This window comes from Mobula birostris, chromosome 9, assembly GCF_030028105.1.
Source record: "Mobula birostris isolate sMobBir1 chromosome 9, sMobBir1.hap1, whole genome shotgun sequence".
NCBI lineage: Eukaryota > Metazoa > Chordata > Chondrichthyes > Myliobatiformes > Myliobatidae > Mobula > Mobula birostris.
In genome coordinates, this window is record NC_092378.1 from 54,411,508 (window position 1) to 54,427,840 (window position 16,333).

Genomic DNA, 16,333 nt, shown 5'->3' on the forward strand with positions numbered 1-16,333 from the left:
CTTGAAGCTCAGGATCACTCTTGTGGACAGAAACGTTGTGTTCTTTAAAGCAGGTACCCCCTCTAAATTGAGGTACTTGGAAGTACATTACAGGCCAGCTTTGGGAGTTTATATAGTGAATAACTTAACACCTTGAAGTGAGTTACAAGCTGGAATGCAATTAGATTTCTATGACTAAGTGTGTGACCATTGGTGTACCACAGGAACCAGTACTACAAGCCTTACTGCTTGTTCTGTGCATTAATGATCTGGATGTGAATGTAGGTAGTGGGACAATATTGTTGGTGTAATTGATAATGGGGAAGGTACCCTTCAGAACAACATTGATTTAGTGGTAAAATATGCGGAGAAATGACAGAGACAATTTTATCCTGAAAAATGTGAGATGATACATTTTGGGAGGACCAAAACACTAAGATAAACACAATGAATAGCAGAACTCTTTTTTTAAAAAAAAAACGGGACCTTGGTGTACGTCTAAGTCCCCTTAGGCAATCTCACAAGTAGACAAGGTGAGTAAGAAGGTATATGGGATGTTTGCCTTCATTAGCTGGGGTGTAGAATATAGAAATACAAGATATTGGATAGGCCATAGGTGGAGTCCTGTGTACCATTTTGGTCACTCCACTGTCAGAAGGGCATGATTGCATGGGAGAGGGGAACAGAGGAGAATCACCACAGTGTTGTCTGAATGGAGTGCCTCAGCTGTAAGAGACTAGAGAGGCTGCATTTGTTTTCTTTGGAGCAGAGAAGGCTGAGGATCACTGAGGTAAACAAAATCATGAGGGGCAAAGATAGTGAAAGTCACGAGAAACATTTTCTTAGCAGGTGTGTTTGTAACCAGAGGGCATGAGTATGAGGTAAAAGAGTAGGGGATCTGAGAAGGAGAAGTTTCACCCAGAGGATGGTTGGATTCTGGCATACAGTGATTATGAGGGTAGAGGAGGCAGGTACTCTCGTAACATTTAGATAAAGCATTTAAAATGCTATGGCATTAAAGGCTTTGGGTGAGTACTGAAAACAGGATTAACAGAGACAAAAAAGCATGCACTCAGTGGGCCAAAGAGTCTCTTTTACTGAAACATTTTGGTGACTTGTATATAGAATGCCTTGGAATAATCTTGCTGAGTGATTTTTGGAAGAATGTTGAAGAGAGATTTCTTGGGCAAAATTCTAAACTGAAATCGCGAGATTTGAGCAGGTTTAGTTCATGTTGCCAGCTACCATTTTACTGAGAAATTTGGTGGATTTATAACTGAAGTTCCAGTGTCCGGAAATCCATTGCAAAATATTTTTTTAGCCCAGTGCCTTTGACTTGATGATTTCCATGAGTGAATGATGCACAATACCCACTTTCAATTTGTTTTACATTGCTGCAAAAGTTCCGCCCAACACTTCCTATCATAGTGACTCCTCTGACCACGAGCTAATTTCCACATCAGGTGTACAAGGTGCATTGATTCCGTGCACAATGCTTTTTTTAGAGCATTGCAAGGGGACTTGGATGGTGTTGTGGGGCACCAGGACAAGATGGTCTTACTGTCATAGAGATTCTCTGTGAGGCCCACACAGTTAGTGAAACACTTACCTTCATCTACACACACACACACACACACACACACACACACACACACACACACACACACACACACACACACACACACACACACACTCTTTATACTCTGATCCCTGTTTCTCCCTGAACTAGACGCTGTGATTCCACCTACCTACCCTAGCAATACCCCTACCCCCTCAAGTATGTATCCTGGCCTCCAGAACCAATACAACCCTAGGCGTGTACCTTGTGACCTACTTTCTGAGCCCAGCTTGGTTGCAGCTGGATTGTAATGAGATGGGACATGCTGAAACCACACACAGATATCTGGAAAACAAGTTGCATCCTAGAGTCCAGCCAAAAGTTTGGGAGTTTAATGTAGGTGAACAGATGCACTGGGTAGATTATTGGTTCGAATCTAATCAAGAATATTTGAAGTTTATACACAGGATGAGAGATATGGGAGTGAGTTACTGCTTAGAGTGCAATCAAGAAATTCAGGCAATCAGTATAAAGGACAACACCTACCTGGAAGTGAATTCTAGTCTGAAAGAGTCGAGAAATTTGAGAATTTTATACATTCACATCAAGTTAAATGAGGGTGGTGCTGATAGTTAACCAGGTGCACCAAGCTGATTTTTATACTACTTTGGAGTTGATTGCCAAACACTCTGCTGCCAGTTTGATGATGCCACTGACCGATGACCTAGGGCTAGGGTAAGTCAGTGTGTTATCCCATGGTATGCAGTGCAGGGGTAGTGCCATGTTGAATTGACCCCCTCCAGTGTGTTTGCAGTTACAAACAGGTTGTTTGACAGAGATGTCTTCATATTGGTGAGTGGCACATTACCTCCTACCTCATGCATCGCCTTGTTTGTTGGGCTCTTTGACTTTGATGTGCTCTCCAACAGGAATGGGCAAAAAGGATGACCCTCGCCTGATGCAGGAGTGGTTTAAATTGGTGCAGGAGAAGAACAGGCTGGTACGCTATGAATCAGAGTTGATGATCTTGTAAGTTGCAATATTTGTTTCTCACTTATCCTGAACCATAATTTAGTCTTTTACCTCTTGAATGAAAAGCAGAAGAGGAGTTTAATGTTGGTACATTTGGACTGTTTCTGCTCTTTAAGTACTACACAATCCCCTAAGAGTTCTATGATCATGAATTACAGTCAAGACTCCTCACATCTTTAAAATGAGGCATTCTGCTCCTGATAACCCACTGAGCCCAGCCAGCGTAGCAAACAGGGAGACACGAAGGACTGCATCTGTAGCAACAAACAATCTGCTGGAGCAACTCAGCGGGCAAACAGCACGTGATGTCCTGAGTATTGATGCAAGGCTTTGACACTAGAAGTCGACAGTTCCTTTGCCGCAACGGATGCTACTCGACCCATTTGGAGTTCTTCCAAAAGGTTGTTGCAACCTGTCAGTGTTCAAATCAATCTCAACAATTTTTTTTTAATGAAGTAATTGAACTGCAGGAAAATAGTGTAAGTATTTATGAAATTATAGTTAATGTTTTATAATTTTATTTAATTGTGTATAATAATTTATGGTGCAGGAGAAAGCCCTTTGTACATCAACCCCTCCTAGTGCAGTGTCCCCTGCCTCCACACCCCATCTCCAATGTGGAGTCCAGTAGCAGAGCAGATGATCTATCAGGTGCAGTCCAAAACAGTTTAGAAGCTTTTGTCAGTAGCAAAGAGGACAGGAGGAAAGGCTTCAGCCCCATGCCATGGGAGCTCTACCCTCAGTTTCCTGTAGCCCCACATGAAGCTGAGTGTGGTTGAATGTCAGAATAAACCAGGACCAGTGGGCCAGATGCCGGATGATGAACTGTATTTGTTTCCTGTGCAGTGCCCGTGAGCTGGAGCTCGAGGATTGTCAGAGCAGGTTACAGCAGGAACTCCGGGAGCGCATGGCCATTGATGGTAAGTGGCACTCATACTTTGAGAATTGGCAAGGCCAGCATCTATTGCCCTTAAGGTGACTCTGATAGATAGTACAATGCCCTGCCAGGGACTACTCTAAAGTTTAAGTGACCTCACAGGCCCTGATGAGTTAGCAGGGCTGGTCACTAACCAGAAAATCCAAAGTCCTTGTGTCTGCAGGTGGATCATAATGTCACACCAGACTCCCATTACAAGTTCTCCACACTATAGGAGATTCCCAGAGGCCAAGTGCAAACTGTGGAAGGGGAGCACCACCTCCAGCGTACTCGCCTACAACAAGACCACCTGCCCCACCTGCTGAGTTCATCCCACAGTCAGAAAAAAAACTCCCAGAACTGGAGTAGAAACTACTCATCTTTGATATCAAGGGACTGTCTGAGAAGAAGGCAATCACCTGGAACAAATGTCCAAAAGTCCTTCAGCTTGGTTCTTAACAACATAAGAAATTGTAGCAGGGGAAGCCATTTGGCCATTTGCATATTCTCTCCTATTCAATAAGATCATGCTGGTCTTTTTTTCTGGGTGCAACCACCCATGGACCAGCTTGGGAGGTTTTACTCGGAGATCAAGCATTCGGATTGGTAAAATTATAGGGAACAATGGCAAGAAGGCAGGCACAACATAAAGGGCAGTGTTTGGCTGCCAGCACCCCAATTCATCCTTGCTTCCACCCACCTCCCTTGTTCACTCCTATTTCCCTCTGTTTTCTTTTTCATCTTTATCCCTCTCCCTCCCCTGTTCCTCACTCACTCTCCCGTCTCTCATTCACTATTCTTCTTCCACTTACTGTATCCTCTCCATGCCTCCTCTCCCTCCCACCCTCCACCCTGTCACCTCCTTTCTCTCCGTCTGTCCTCTCTCCTCCTCTCCTTCACTCCCTCTGTCCCTCATCTCTTCTGAACTGCTGTCACCCTATACCAATCCTCCTGACCCTAATCCCATCTGATCTGCATCCCTTCTGTCCCTTCCAGTGCCCTTCCCCACCCTGATCCTGGGACGTCTCTCCCCAACCTCTCACTACAGTCCCAGCATATGATCACTGCTAGTTCCATTAATCCATTGGATATTGCCCGTGGTATGACTTCACCCCTATTCCCAGAGTCTTCTCTCTTCCCTTTGCATCTAATCTTGGTTCCAAAATAATGCCCCACTCCCCTGTTTTAAAATTATCTCGATCCTTCATCTCTAGGTATTCCGCCATTCCTTTTTCTAGGAATATATAGTTTAATTTTCCCAGAATATTGTAACACCTTCTTCTAGGAATATACATGATCACATTCCCAGGGTATTCACAATCCTTCACGCCGCTTATTCTAGGTATATCTGGGAGCGTGTTCCCACAGTATCCACCACATTCTGGTTGTCCCTGTTCCCATGGTATTTCCCTCTCACCCACTTGTCTTGTAGTATCGAGGTCCCAAAGTATCCCTCCTTAGTCCAAGTATTCTTCCCTGAGCCCCTTGTTCTGAAGGAATCTAGATCCCTGTTCCTACAGTATCCTCCTCAACACTCTGTGTTCTAGGGATTTCTATGTCTGTCTTGTTGGGAGTACAATCCCTATCCTTTGCTCTGGGGTATCGAGGTCCCTTTTCCCAGAGTATTCCATCTTTCAGTTCCTTATTTTGGGGGTAACTCTGTCCCTGTTCCTAGATCATTCCCATCCTCTTGCTCTGGGTATCTGGATCCATGTTCCCAGATTATCTGGGTATGTGGTGTTCTCCCTTTTTTCTTCTCAGAAGATCTCTGTCCTGGGTATTGGCACCCGTCCCGTTTTGTGGCTTATCACAGTCCATGCCCTGGTGTGGCTGGGACAGTGAGCTGCTCTGTGCCTGATGATTCTCCATTGTGTTTGGCAGACAATCTGAAGAACAGCGAGGAGTTGTTGGAGGAGAGGCGGATCCTGAACGAGATGCTGGAGGTGGTGGAGCAGCGAGACGCACTGGTGGCGCTGCTTGAAGAACAGCGGCTCCGCGAGAAGGAGGAAGACAAGGACTTGGAGGCTGTCATGCTGAGCAAGAGCTACAACTTGAACTGGTCATAGATGGCCCACCTGCAGCTGCAGACGCAGAAAGCCCGGGCACAGCATCAACAGTGGTCAGAAGGGGTAGCAAGAGGTTGTCCTATGGGTGGCTGGTGGAGCAGATTCCCACTGTGGTGAACACTGCAGAATAGTGGTTGTGCTGCATGCCAATGTGTCAGCCACACACACATACATGTCCCCACCTGAACTGAGAGCAACTTCAGCCGATCCCGATCAGATACTGGCCAGCTCTCGAATACTCTGGACAATAATGGAGGGGTGCTCAGAGGGCAGGAGACACAACCGATTTGCACGAGTTATGGGGCCACTAGCTCATTTCAACAGATTCATAAGAACTTAATTACTTTTGATGGAACTGTAGAACTGGCAAGCACAGGACGTGAACCCTATAGTAAGTATAGACCCTGCTCGTTCTGCAGATCCTTCTCTTATGCAAGGCAGTAATAGATACCCCGCACCTTGAGATGGAGGCATGCTTTCCATCTTTTCACTGTCCAATTCTCCAGACCAGTGGTGCCACTGCCCTGTGACACCAAGTCCAACCAGAGGTATCATCAGGGTCTTTTGTAGCTTCCTGCCACTGATCTTGGAGCTCAGAGTGCTTAGCGCAGAGTGACCCCACCTCCATCTGTTGCTGTAGGCACCAGTTACCTTTTCTTTGGGGAGGCTGGGCTCTGCATGATACAGCAGAAACCATTCAAATGCCACGGCATGAACAGAATGAGATGGAAAACATAGATGGTGATGCATTTAAAGGAGTCCAGTGACTTCTCACCATTAAAAAGCACTCAGCAGCTCATTTCTTTTTCTTACCTTTTCACTTACATGCTCTACCTTGTCATTGGTTCACTTGGACATTGCATCCCCTAAAGCTCCTCATTATCTCTCACATATCTCAGTTGAACAAACACATAATAGCCCATTCCAGTAGGGGAGTCATTAAAAATCCCAACAGTACTCAAAAATGTGGAGTTGTCTACCGTGGGGGTGTTAGAAGGAAATGGTACAGTGATATTTAAGAGGAGGCCGGATAGGCATTTCAGGGAGAGGGGAATAGAGGTTCACCTGGATCAGTCTAGATCAGTGTAGGTGGATGGGGTGGAACAAAGTGGCAGCATAGCCAGTTGGTTTTGGCTTATTATTGTCACGTGTACTGATATACGGTGAAAAGCTTTTGTTTTGTGCGTTACCAGACAGACCATTCCCTTCATTAGTACTTCAAGGCAGAATATAATGTTACAGTTCCAGATAATGTGTAGTGCGGTTAGACATTGAAGTGCAATGGCTACAATGAGGTAGGCTGGGAGTTTCAGTGTGTAAGAGATTCGTTGGAGAGTCTGGTAACATCTATCCTATCTTATGACAGGAGAGAAAGGCCTGTTCCTGTCCTATATCTCCAAAATAAAGATACCCATCATTTCACACACGCCCAGTGACGTGGCTGGCTGCTATTCCTTCGCATGCATATGTGTGTGCCAGCACCTATCCTAATCCATTGCCACATCACCATCACATATTGTATTCGGCCACTCCCTTCAGCAGTGTGGAAATAAATTTAAAAGCTACCTTTCTCTAATGTGACCAGAACTGCACACAATACTTTAACTGTGGCTTAACTAGTATTTTATACGTTTATCACATGATCTCTCCATAAGACTGTAAAACCCACTAAGTCTGCTCACCATTTGAACATGGCTGATTTATTATTCCTCTCAATCCATTCTCCTGCCTTCTTCGGGTAACCTTTGATGCCCTTTCTAATCAAGAACCTATCAACCTCCACTTTTAAGTATACCCAGTGGACTTGGCTCCACAGCTATCTGAGGTAATGAATTCCACATCTGGCTAAAGAAATTCCTCCTCATCTCTGTTCTAAAAGGATGTCCTCGGGCTCTGCTTGACTCTCCCACTATTGGAAACATCACCCACTGGAGCTTCTCTGCTCTTATATCCTCTGATTCGACTAATAAAAGCAAGTATCCCTAATATCCTAAAAACCATTATCTACCTACTCTGGGACATTCTGATCCTGTGGAATATGCACTCCAAAGCCTCTGCTGGTCTAGATTTCCCAGTATCCTGCCAATTTTTAGTGTCTGCCCTCCCCACATGCACGATGTTGCCCTTCTACAAGTTACATTATCTGTCTGGCCAGCCCCTGGCCACTGTTAGCCACAAATTCTTACATTATCTGCAATCTATTTGTCATAGCTCCCAGAGTTAACTCCCTATCGATGATGTGCACTGTGAAACACCCAGCATCAAGCCCTTTTGAAACCCCTCTGTAAACATCCATCCTATCAATACCCTTCGCTTTTTCCCGCACAGGAGAGACAATTGGCACTCTCACTTAAATCCCATGGGCTTTTAGTTTCTTGCCATGGAATTGATCTTGCCAGAAGTCTTGTGCTACTATAGATCCACTCCTTGATACCTCCACAAAAAAATCTAATTTGTCCTTATTCAACCTTGGCTGACAATTTCATGTTGATTATCCTTGACTAAATCTTCCCTGAATATTTCCATAGACCATAAGATGTAGGCGCAGAATCAGGCTGTTTGGCCCATTACGTCTGCTCTGCCATTTCATTATGACTGATCCATTTTCCTCTCAGCCACAATCCCCTGCCTTCTCTCCGTAACCCTTCATGCCCTGACTAATCAAGAATCTATCAGCCTCTGCCTTTAATATACCTAATGATCTGGCCTCCACAGTGGCCTGTGGCAATCAGTTCCACAGATTCACCACTCTCTGGCTGAAGAAATTTCTCCTCATCTCCATTCCAAATGGACGTCCCTCTATTCTGAGGCTTTGCCCTCTAGCACCATAGGAAATATCCTCTCCACATCCACCCTACCGAGGCCTTACAACATTCAGTAGGTTTCTGTAAGATTCCCCCCCCCCCTCAATTCTTCTGAATTCTGGGAATGACAGGCACAGAGCCATCAATCAGTCCTCATGGTAACCCTTTCATTCCCAGAATCATTCTCAAGAACCTCCTCTGACCCTGTCCAATGTCAGCACATCCTTTCATAGATAAAGGGCCCAAAGCTGCTGACAAGTGATTTCTCCGTACTGGTCTTAGGCTGACTAACCTGTAGTAACTGGCTGTTGACCCTGCTCCCTTTATCAAAAATGAGACCACTTTGGCAGACTTTCAGTCCTTTGGCAGCCTCTACCTGGATAGGGGAATGCTTACATGTCAGGGAGTATCTCCCTCTTTGGGCAGTTACTGTACCCCATGCGACTCCCAACCCTTAAACAGGCACACTTCCTTCCCCAACGCACTCCAGTCGCCTGACAACACTCCTTTCAGCTCCAAGCACTGGACCCTGTCCCTACGTCCTACTTTTCTCCCTTCTGACATACCACTGCCCTCCACCCATTTCCTTTCCCTCTGCAGCCTTTTCCAGCTGTTCTGCATTCCTCCCACCATGATCCTGAGTGCAAACCCACCAGCCACGTACTCCTGCCCACTATTCTGGCTTTATGGTATCACTCCTACAGAACCAGTCACTGCCCATCCCTAGTTGCACTGAAGGTGGTGTAGTGAATCTGCTTCCCGTTTAAGGAACTCCCATGGTGCTATTAGGAGGGAATTATGGTGGCAATACCACTCCAAGTCTGGAGGGGACCTGCAGAGTGACACAGTGTCTGCTCCAACCCTCTCAGCAATTCTATTAGTTTTCCTCCACTGTAGGACATGAAACATCACTGGGCTGATGGTATTTCCATGCCTCTGCTGCCCTTTCTGCAGTTAGGAGTGAGAAGTTCTGTTACAGGAGCCTTGGTAAGGAACTGCTGTACATTTAGTTGATAGCACTTGTCTCAACATCTCCTGAATTAGTGGAGAACAGCCAGTAATTTAAACTTACAGGCAATTGGACTTTATTGCATTGGTGGTGGAGGGAGTGAATGTTTAGGGTGGTGGACGAGTTGAGTTTCATCCTGAATGTTGCCGAACTTGGAAATGCACTCATCCAGCAGATGGAAGGTATTCCATCCCACTCCTGATGTGCCTAACAGATGGAGAAGACTGCTTTGGGAGTCAGGAAATGAACCATTCCCAGCAGGATACACAGCCTCTCAGAGACACGATATTCACGTATGCGGTCTGATTACGTTTCTGGTGATTGGAGATGCCCAGGGTGTTGACAGTGGATGATTGGACAATGGTAATGCAACAAGGTGTAAAGAGGAGGTGGTCAGAGCCTCACTTGTTAAAGGTAATCATTATCTGGCACGAGAGGTGCAAGTGTACTCGGCACTTATCAGCCTGTGCCTGAATATAGTCCAGGTCTTGCTGCATGTGGACATGGATTGCTTTATTACCTAAAGAGTTGCAAATAGAACTGAACACTGTGTGCATGGTTTCTGCATCTGCGTGCGTGCGTGTGTGTGTGTGTGTCTGGGTGAGAGTGTGTTTATTTCATTGTATTTCAGCAATCTTACGATGCGGTCAGGGTTACAGCAGTGTTGAACCTGTGGTTTAACACAGTATTATGTACAGATGAGTGTGCGTGTAATAGTACACAGAGGTGTGCAAATATATTTAAGAATGAAATCCTGTGGAATGCTGAGGAATGTAATTATGAAGGTCAGGTTTGAAATCTGTGTCTGTGACTTTGTGGCTGCACTCAAACTGGAGTCTAAATCAGATGGAGAATAAGAGAAATCCAGGAACTGGATAGGAGCCCCCACCTACTGGTAGCCTCTCTGCGAGAGCATTTATAGGCCTGATCGGTCTGTGAATCAGATCAGTTCCCAATGGGAACGTGATAAAATGTGATTGTACAGGGTGCTTCATACACTTAAAATACATTCAGTTGATTCAGTTTTCTGCGCGGTGCCCTCACTGAGATTAATTTGCTGCCTCAGGCTTGCTCGTGCAGTTAGAGAGTTGTACAGCACAGAAACAAGCCCTTCAGCCCATTGAGTAAGGGTCTAGCTATCCAGTTCAATTAATCCCACTCTTAATTCTCCCCACATCCCCATCAACTCCCCCTAGATTCTACCACTCGCCCACACGCTGGGGTGATTTCCAATGGCCGATAAACCTACCACCCTGCATGTCTTTCGGTTGTGAGAGGAAACTGGAGTACCTGGAAGAAACTCACGTGGGGAGAGCATGCAAACTCCACACAGACAGCATCCAAAGTCAGGATTGAACCCAGGTCTCTGGAGCTGCGGGGCAGTGGCTCTAGTGGATGCACCATTGTGCCACTCCTCTTTTAACACTTCAAAATAATTTTTTAAATTGCACAATTTTTTTAAAGAATGTAACTCTTCCTTTCTTTGCCTCAGCTTTCCAATCCCTATCAAACTCCATCGGGACAGAGTTCCCCACAGGATGTGGCAGTCGGTTACCCAGCATAAATACTGGAGTCCTTAGTAAGGAGAGCTCCAACAACTGTTGCTGAGTAAGTCAGAACTACAAAGGGTCTGGGGATCCCAGTCTAACCAGCTGTGGAACTCTAACCTGTCAACCCCACAGCCAGTGTTGTGGATATATCATTCACATCTAGTTGCAGTATGAAGAGTGTTGTCCATAGACACAAGTCAATGGATCTGTGATCATTGAACCTGTTGTTACCCTGCAGGCATGCTCACTGTGCTGGGATCACCTAGAGACTGTCCCTGACCTCTGCCCCTCCCATCTATCTGTCTCTGTCACTACCTCTGTCTCCCTCTTCTCAATGCTATACTCTATGTACAATGTGAAACCACGCAACCTCACTCAGTACTCTCCCCGTTTTTCTTCAATCCCATGTTTTAAACACCCTCAGTCTCATTCATCTCCTCTTCCTAAATATAGTCTCAGTCATCTCATTCTCTCTTTAACCCATTTCATTCTGCGCTGTTTTCTCCTTCCCCCCTTCCCCCCTTCCCCCCTTCCCCCTTCCCCCTTCCCCTTCCCCCTTCCCCCCTTCCCCCCTTCCCCCCTTCCCCCCTTCCCCCCTTCCCCCCTTCCCCCCTTCCCCCCTTCCCCCTTCCCCCCTTCCCCCCTTCCCCCCTTCCCCCTTCCCCCTTCCCCCTTCCCCCCTTCCCCCCTTCCCCCCTCCCCCCTTCCCCCCTTCCCCCCTTCCCCCTTCCCCCCTTCCCCCCTTCCCCCTTCCCCCCTTCCCCCTTCCCCCCTTCCCCCTTCCCCCCTTCCCCCTTCCCCCCTTCTCCCTCCCCCCTTTCCCCTCCCCCCTTTCCCCTCCCCCTGTCTCTCTCTCCTCTCCCCTCCCCCTGTCTCTCTCTCCTCTCCCCTCCCCCTCTCTCTCCTCTCCCCTCCCCCTCTCTCTCCTCTCCCCTCCCCCTCTCTCTCCTCTCCCCTCCCCCTCTCTCTCCTCTCCCCTCCTCCCTCTCTCTTCTCTCTCCTCCCCCTCTTTCCCCTCCCCCTCCCCCTATGTCTCCCCTCACCCCTCCCTCTCTCCCCATCCTTTTCGCTCTTCCCCTATCCCCACTCCCACTCTCTCCTCCACCGCCCCCCCCCGGCAAGCCATCTCAACCCCACAGAGATCTAGATAGTAAATCTTCCTTTGTACTGGCAGACTGTCAGCAAACAGTAAATGTTACATTCAGATGTGCACAAAACAGGAATGAATCATCATATTTTCCCTGTTGTGTACTTTTTACATGCAGACTCCCTCTGTAAGACTCCAGTTTGCAGGGATTACAATGTTGAATTTACTGTAAATATGCCACTGATGTTCTGTGACAGGCTACGTACTGTGATGTGCTTTGGTATCATTTGCACTCACTTGGATAATAATTATCGTTCGCAACGTGTGAAGGTGGAATTAAAGTTATTTATTAACACTTGGTATGATACAAATTTATATATTTTAAAAAACATTTTCCTCTGCTTTTTATTTGCCTGTGTTTTTTTTTTAATCTTTATCCAGCCAACACGCATGGGCTCTGTGTGCAAATTGACAGTGTCACGTACCCCGTGACGGGTTAAAGATCCAGCACAGATGGAAAACACTTTGGAGTCCGGTATTGCTATTAACTAATAATATTTATTAGTAACTATGCAATACAGTAATATAAATGTAGATAAATCAAACAGGTTAGCAATGATATAAGTAAGTATATAAGTGTGGAAATATATATGAAAAACTAAGCTTCTTCAAGTCTAGGGGTAAAAAGATAGTCTTACGACAATAAGTAAAGTTCAGTTTGTGATGTTGAGTTGAGTAGTGATAGATTTGAGTCTTCAGTTGAGTTGACCCCGTCGATCTTCTCGTTGTCCTCCAAAATCCTTTATAAGTCACCAACTGTGACCACAACAAAGGGGACCATTTTTCTGTGGTGGAGCTATCAACCCAGGCAAAGGCTGGACACATGGACAACTCCCCACCGGTCACTCCCTTTTCTCACTGCAAGAGCCACTGATTGATCCTCCAAAAAACCCACTTTTTCCTTGGGCACAACAAAGCTCATTCAGTGTCCAAAACATGTGCCTGAGGTCTATATCATCTGACCTCCTATTTATCTCACTGTACTGAGTACCAACTGTCATTCAAATAACTCCTCTTTCCTTTGACTGTGTAAGAAATGTACAAGCAGGCAAATGTCCTTGGAAGTATAAACACATTGCCGAAAAATCATAACATCAATTGTCCATCAAATAATGCCGCCCTCGGTTACCATAGCGACTTGCAAGCTGCTCGGTGCTGTCTCTCTCCCAACTCAGCAGAAATCCAATAGTTCCTCATGCCTTAAAGTGACAGTCCAAAAGTTAGTCTTTGTCTCTCTCTCTCTCTCTTTTCAAAACAACATGTTGGTGTTAAATAACTCTCTCTTTTCAAAAGCACAGTTCATAGGGGTAATTCAGGACCCCGTCACAACAGAAAGTCTCTATTATCCAGGCTCTGTAGTCTCATAAATTGGAATCTTTTCCTAATGTTGTCTGAAGTGGGAACAAAGAATAGTGTTCCTTCCAAAATGCAGTTGCCACATTGATTGTAGGAAAAATAAATTACTGGGCAATAGGGAAAGAGCAAGGTGGTGAACAACCCCTTTCAAAGAGTGAGCAAAGACACGATGGGCCAAATTAACGCATTCTCACAGAGATTCAACCCACACCAACTCCCCCCCTCAAGCTAACCACTCACCTGCATAACCAATTTACAATGGCCGATTGACCTATGAACCTGCATCATTGGAAAATGGAAGGTAACCCGTGTGGTCACAGGGAGAACATGCAAAGTCCACACACAGCGGTGGAGGTCGGGCCCGAACCTGGGTCTCTGGAGTTGTGAGTCAGCACCATTATCCTGCCTTGTCTAAGAGTTCACAGTATCAGCTCTTGATGGTTGCATAGCAGTGGCTGAGCATAACTCTGATCATACACAATCAGGGTTTGTGACTGTGGTGAGGCCCTTTGAAGAAGGCCTTTAGCATGGTACTTGCATGGCATGTGGCTTGCTTAAACTGCAGAATATTACTAATTGGAGGAGGTTGAATCATATACCATCAGGGGGTGCTGTTAGTGACTTTCTATCACTGATTGCATCTCCATAGTTAGTTACAGTTTCTACGCTGTTAGGGTTCAGTGGTACAAGTGTATGGTTTACTGTGCTAGTGGCCAGTTCAATGTTCATTGTGGTGCCAGACTACAGTTCCAGCAATTCGTATTTATTGCAATATCTGTTCATAGTAATTCTAGGCTAGCTTTTAAAATGATCCCAGTATACAGTACGGTGTTGCTGGCTTACAGGACAGTGATGTGTATGGGTCATAGACATGAACAGTGTAGAATATGCAGTGGTTGCTAGTGTAGTATTCACACTGGTACCCAGGGATTTAGTATGGTTGCCTGTGTGCAGTTTGCAATGGCACACAGTGTACGGTTCACAATGATGGCCAATTTTCAAGCTGCATTGGCGCCAGCTGCAGTATCTGCTGTGGTTGCTAATGTCGGGTTTACAATGGATGTCCAAAGCGGGGTTCTTGGTGATTTGGAAGCATTACTTGCATATTGTTCACACTAGAGAGTTCAATGCACGATTCACGATTCACACTGGTCCCTGATGTAGGGTTTACATTCGTGCCCAGTGTCCAGTCAGTGTAATACTGTGTCAGCCAGATCCTGCTAAAGTCTTGGCACCACAGATCAGTGAGAAAAGATTAGAACTTAAATTAGGGCAAAAGACTTGTGTAAAAATAAAATCTGGAGATGATTTTTTTTTAGTTTATAATAATGCAGTATGTTCAATAAAACAGAATGCTCTAAATTAAGGAGAATGAACAGTAATTCAATGATATAATGGATGATGTTGAAGAAAAACAGTTGTCTTTTCATCACTGACATTGACTAAGAGCAGTAGGAAATGTTTTGAATTTGAGATCAGCATTGGGGATTACTTTTGAATGAAAAGGTTTCATTAATTCTTACTCAGAAAATGTTTTGCTTTGGCCATCAACCATAAATCTCTAATGAAAACTCTAGGTGCAAAGTGAGTAACATTGACAGCATCGGTGTCAGGCATGCCAAAATGGACCAGTCTGTTGTCCCACTATGGTTGCACATTGAACAGTGAAACGAGATAAAATGAGATCACGGCAGTGTTACCCACTTCCCACATGAGAATTCAGAGCATGGATTGGAGATCTGCACAGCACTTAAATTTGCAGCCTAATCAGTGTACATTTTTTAGTATAATTTTGCTGCTTCGGGAAATAAAGGAAAGCATCCCCTATGCCTTTTCAATGACCTTATTGTACTGTCTTACAACCTTTAAAATCCAGTGGACATGTACACTAAAGTCCTGCTATCCCACATACCCCCCCCCCCTTACTCTTCCCCAAATACACTACTTCAATGGGTTAAACTCCATTTGCCAATTTTCCTCCCTACTCAGTCGGCCACTTCCTGCTGCCTAAAGCTTTGCTCTTCACTCAGCCTCGCAGCCAGCATACATTATGAAAAACAAGGGACTAACTGCTAAGCCCTGTGGAACCTAACTAGTAATGGCCTTCGGCCTTAGTAACAAAAACACCCAACAGCAATTACCATCTGCATCCAATTTTGGATCCAGTTGCCAATCTGTCCTGCACTTTATGGTCTTACACTAATTTTAACCAATCTGCTGTGAGAGTACTCGTGAAAAGGCCATCTGAAAAATGCATGTAGATTAATTAAAAACACTACACTCATCGACCTTCCTTGTTACCAATTCCAGAGGAGCTTCACTCAACATTCCGATGTTCTGAGCTTGAAAGTAATACACCAGATATTTTGCATATTAACCAGGTCAGGCCAGAGGTATTGAGAAATATACCAGGATTTGCAAGGATTGCAGTCAGTTCAGTGAAGACACCTTTACAGAATGGGTAATAGACAACCAGACTTTTCCAAAAAGGATATTGTGACTGAACAAAAACTGAGTCACACAGAAGCTGAAACTGGGAAATATAAAAATCCTTATTCACATAGCGAACTTTCAGGAAAGATCTCACTCTTCTGACACGATGTTTTATACTTTAACACAAAGTTAACAATAAACAATTAACTGCAGTTTTGATTGCTGTAATCACGTACTTAAATTTAAGATTTTGAATATAGTCAGGTAAATTTACAGAATTACATATGATGCCACATTCCAACTAGCAAATCTCTTTGAATATTTAAAACCAATGCATGTTCTTAAAGTCAAATACCCAAAATATACCCTTTTTATTATCTATTAATTTCTTGAGATACAGTGTGGAGTAAGCCCTTCTGGTCCTTAGAGCTACACCACCTGGCAACCCCCAATCTAACTCTACCCTAATCATAGGACAATGTA

General features: G+C 45.1%; 1 protein-coding gene across 10 annotated transcripts in view; it reads left to right on the top strand.

The window, feature by feature from the left end:
* Nucleotides 1–11,464, top strand: part of LOC140202766 (protein-methionine sulfoxide oxidase mical3a-like) — a 311,216-nt gene extending 299,752 nt beyond the window's left edge. For all 10 annotated transcript variants that reach the window (XM_072268078.1, XM_072268077.1, XM_072268082.1 and 7 more), the window contains 3 exons: nucleotides 2,467–2,566; nucleotides 3,416–3,489; nucleotides 5,367–11,464. In XM_072268078.1, coding sequence (XP_072124179.1) covers nucleotides 2,467–2,566; nucleotides 3,416–3,489; nucleotides 5,367–5,551 — 359 coding nt within the window. In that variant the 3' untranslated portion in view covers nucleotides 5,552–11,464. The remainder of the gene's footprint in view (nucleotides 1–2,466; nucleotides 2,567–3,415; nucleotides 3,490–5,366) is intronic.
* The last annotated feature ends 4,869 nt before the right edge of the window (nucleotides 11,465–16,333 follow it).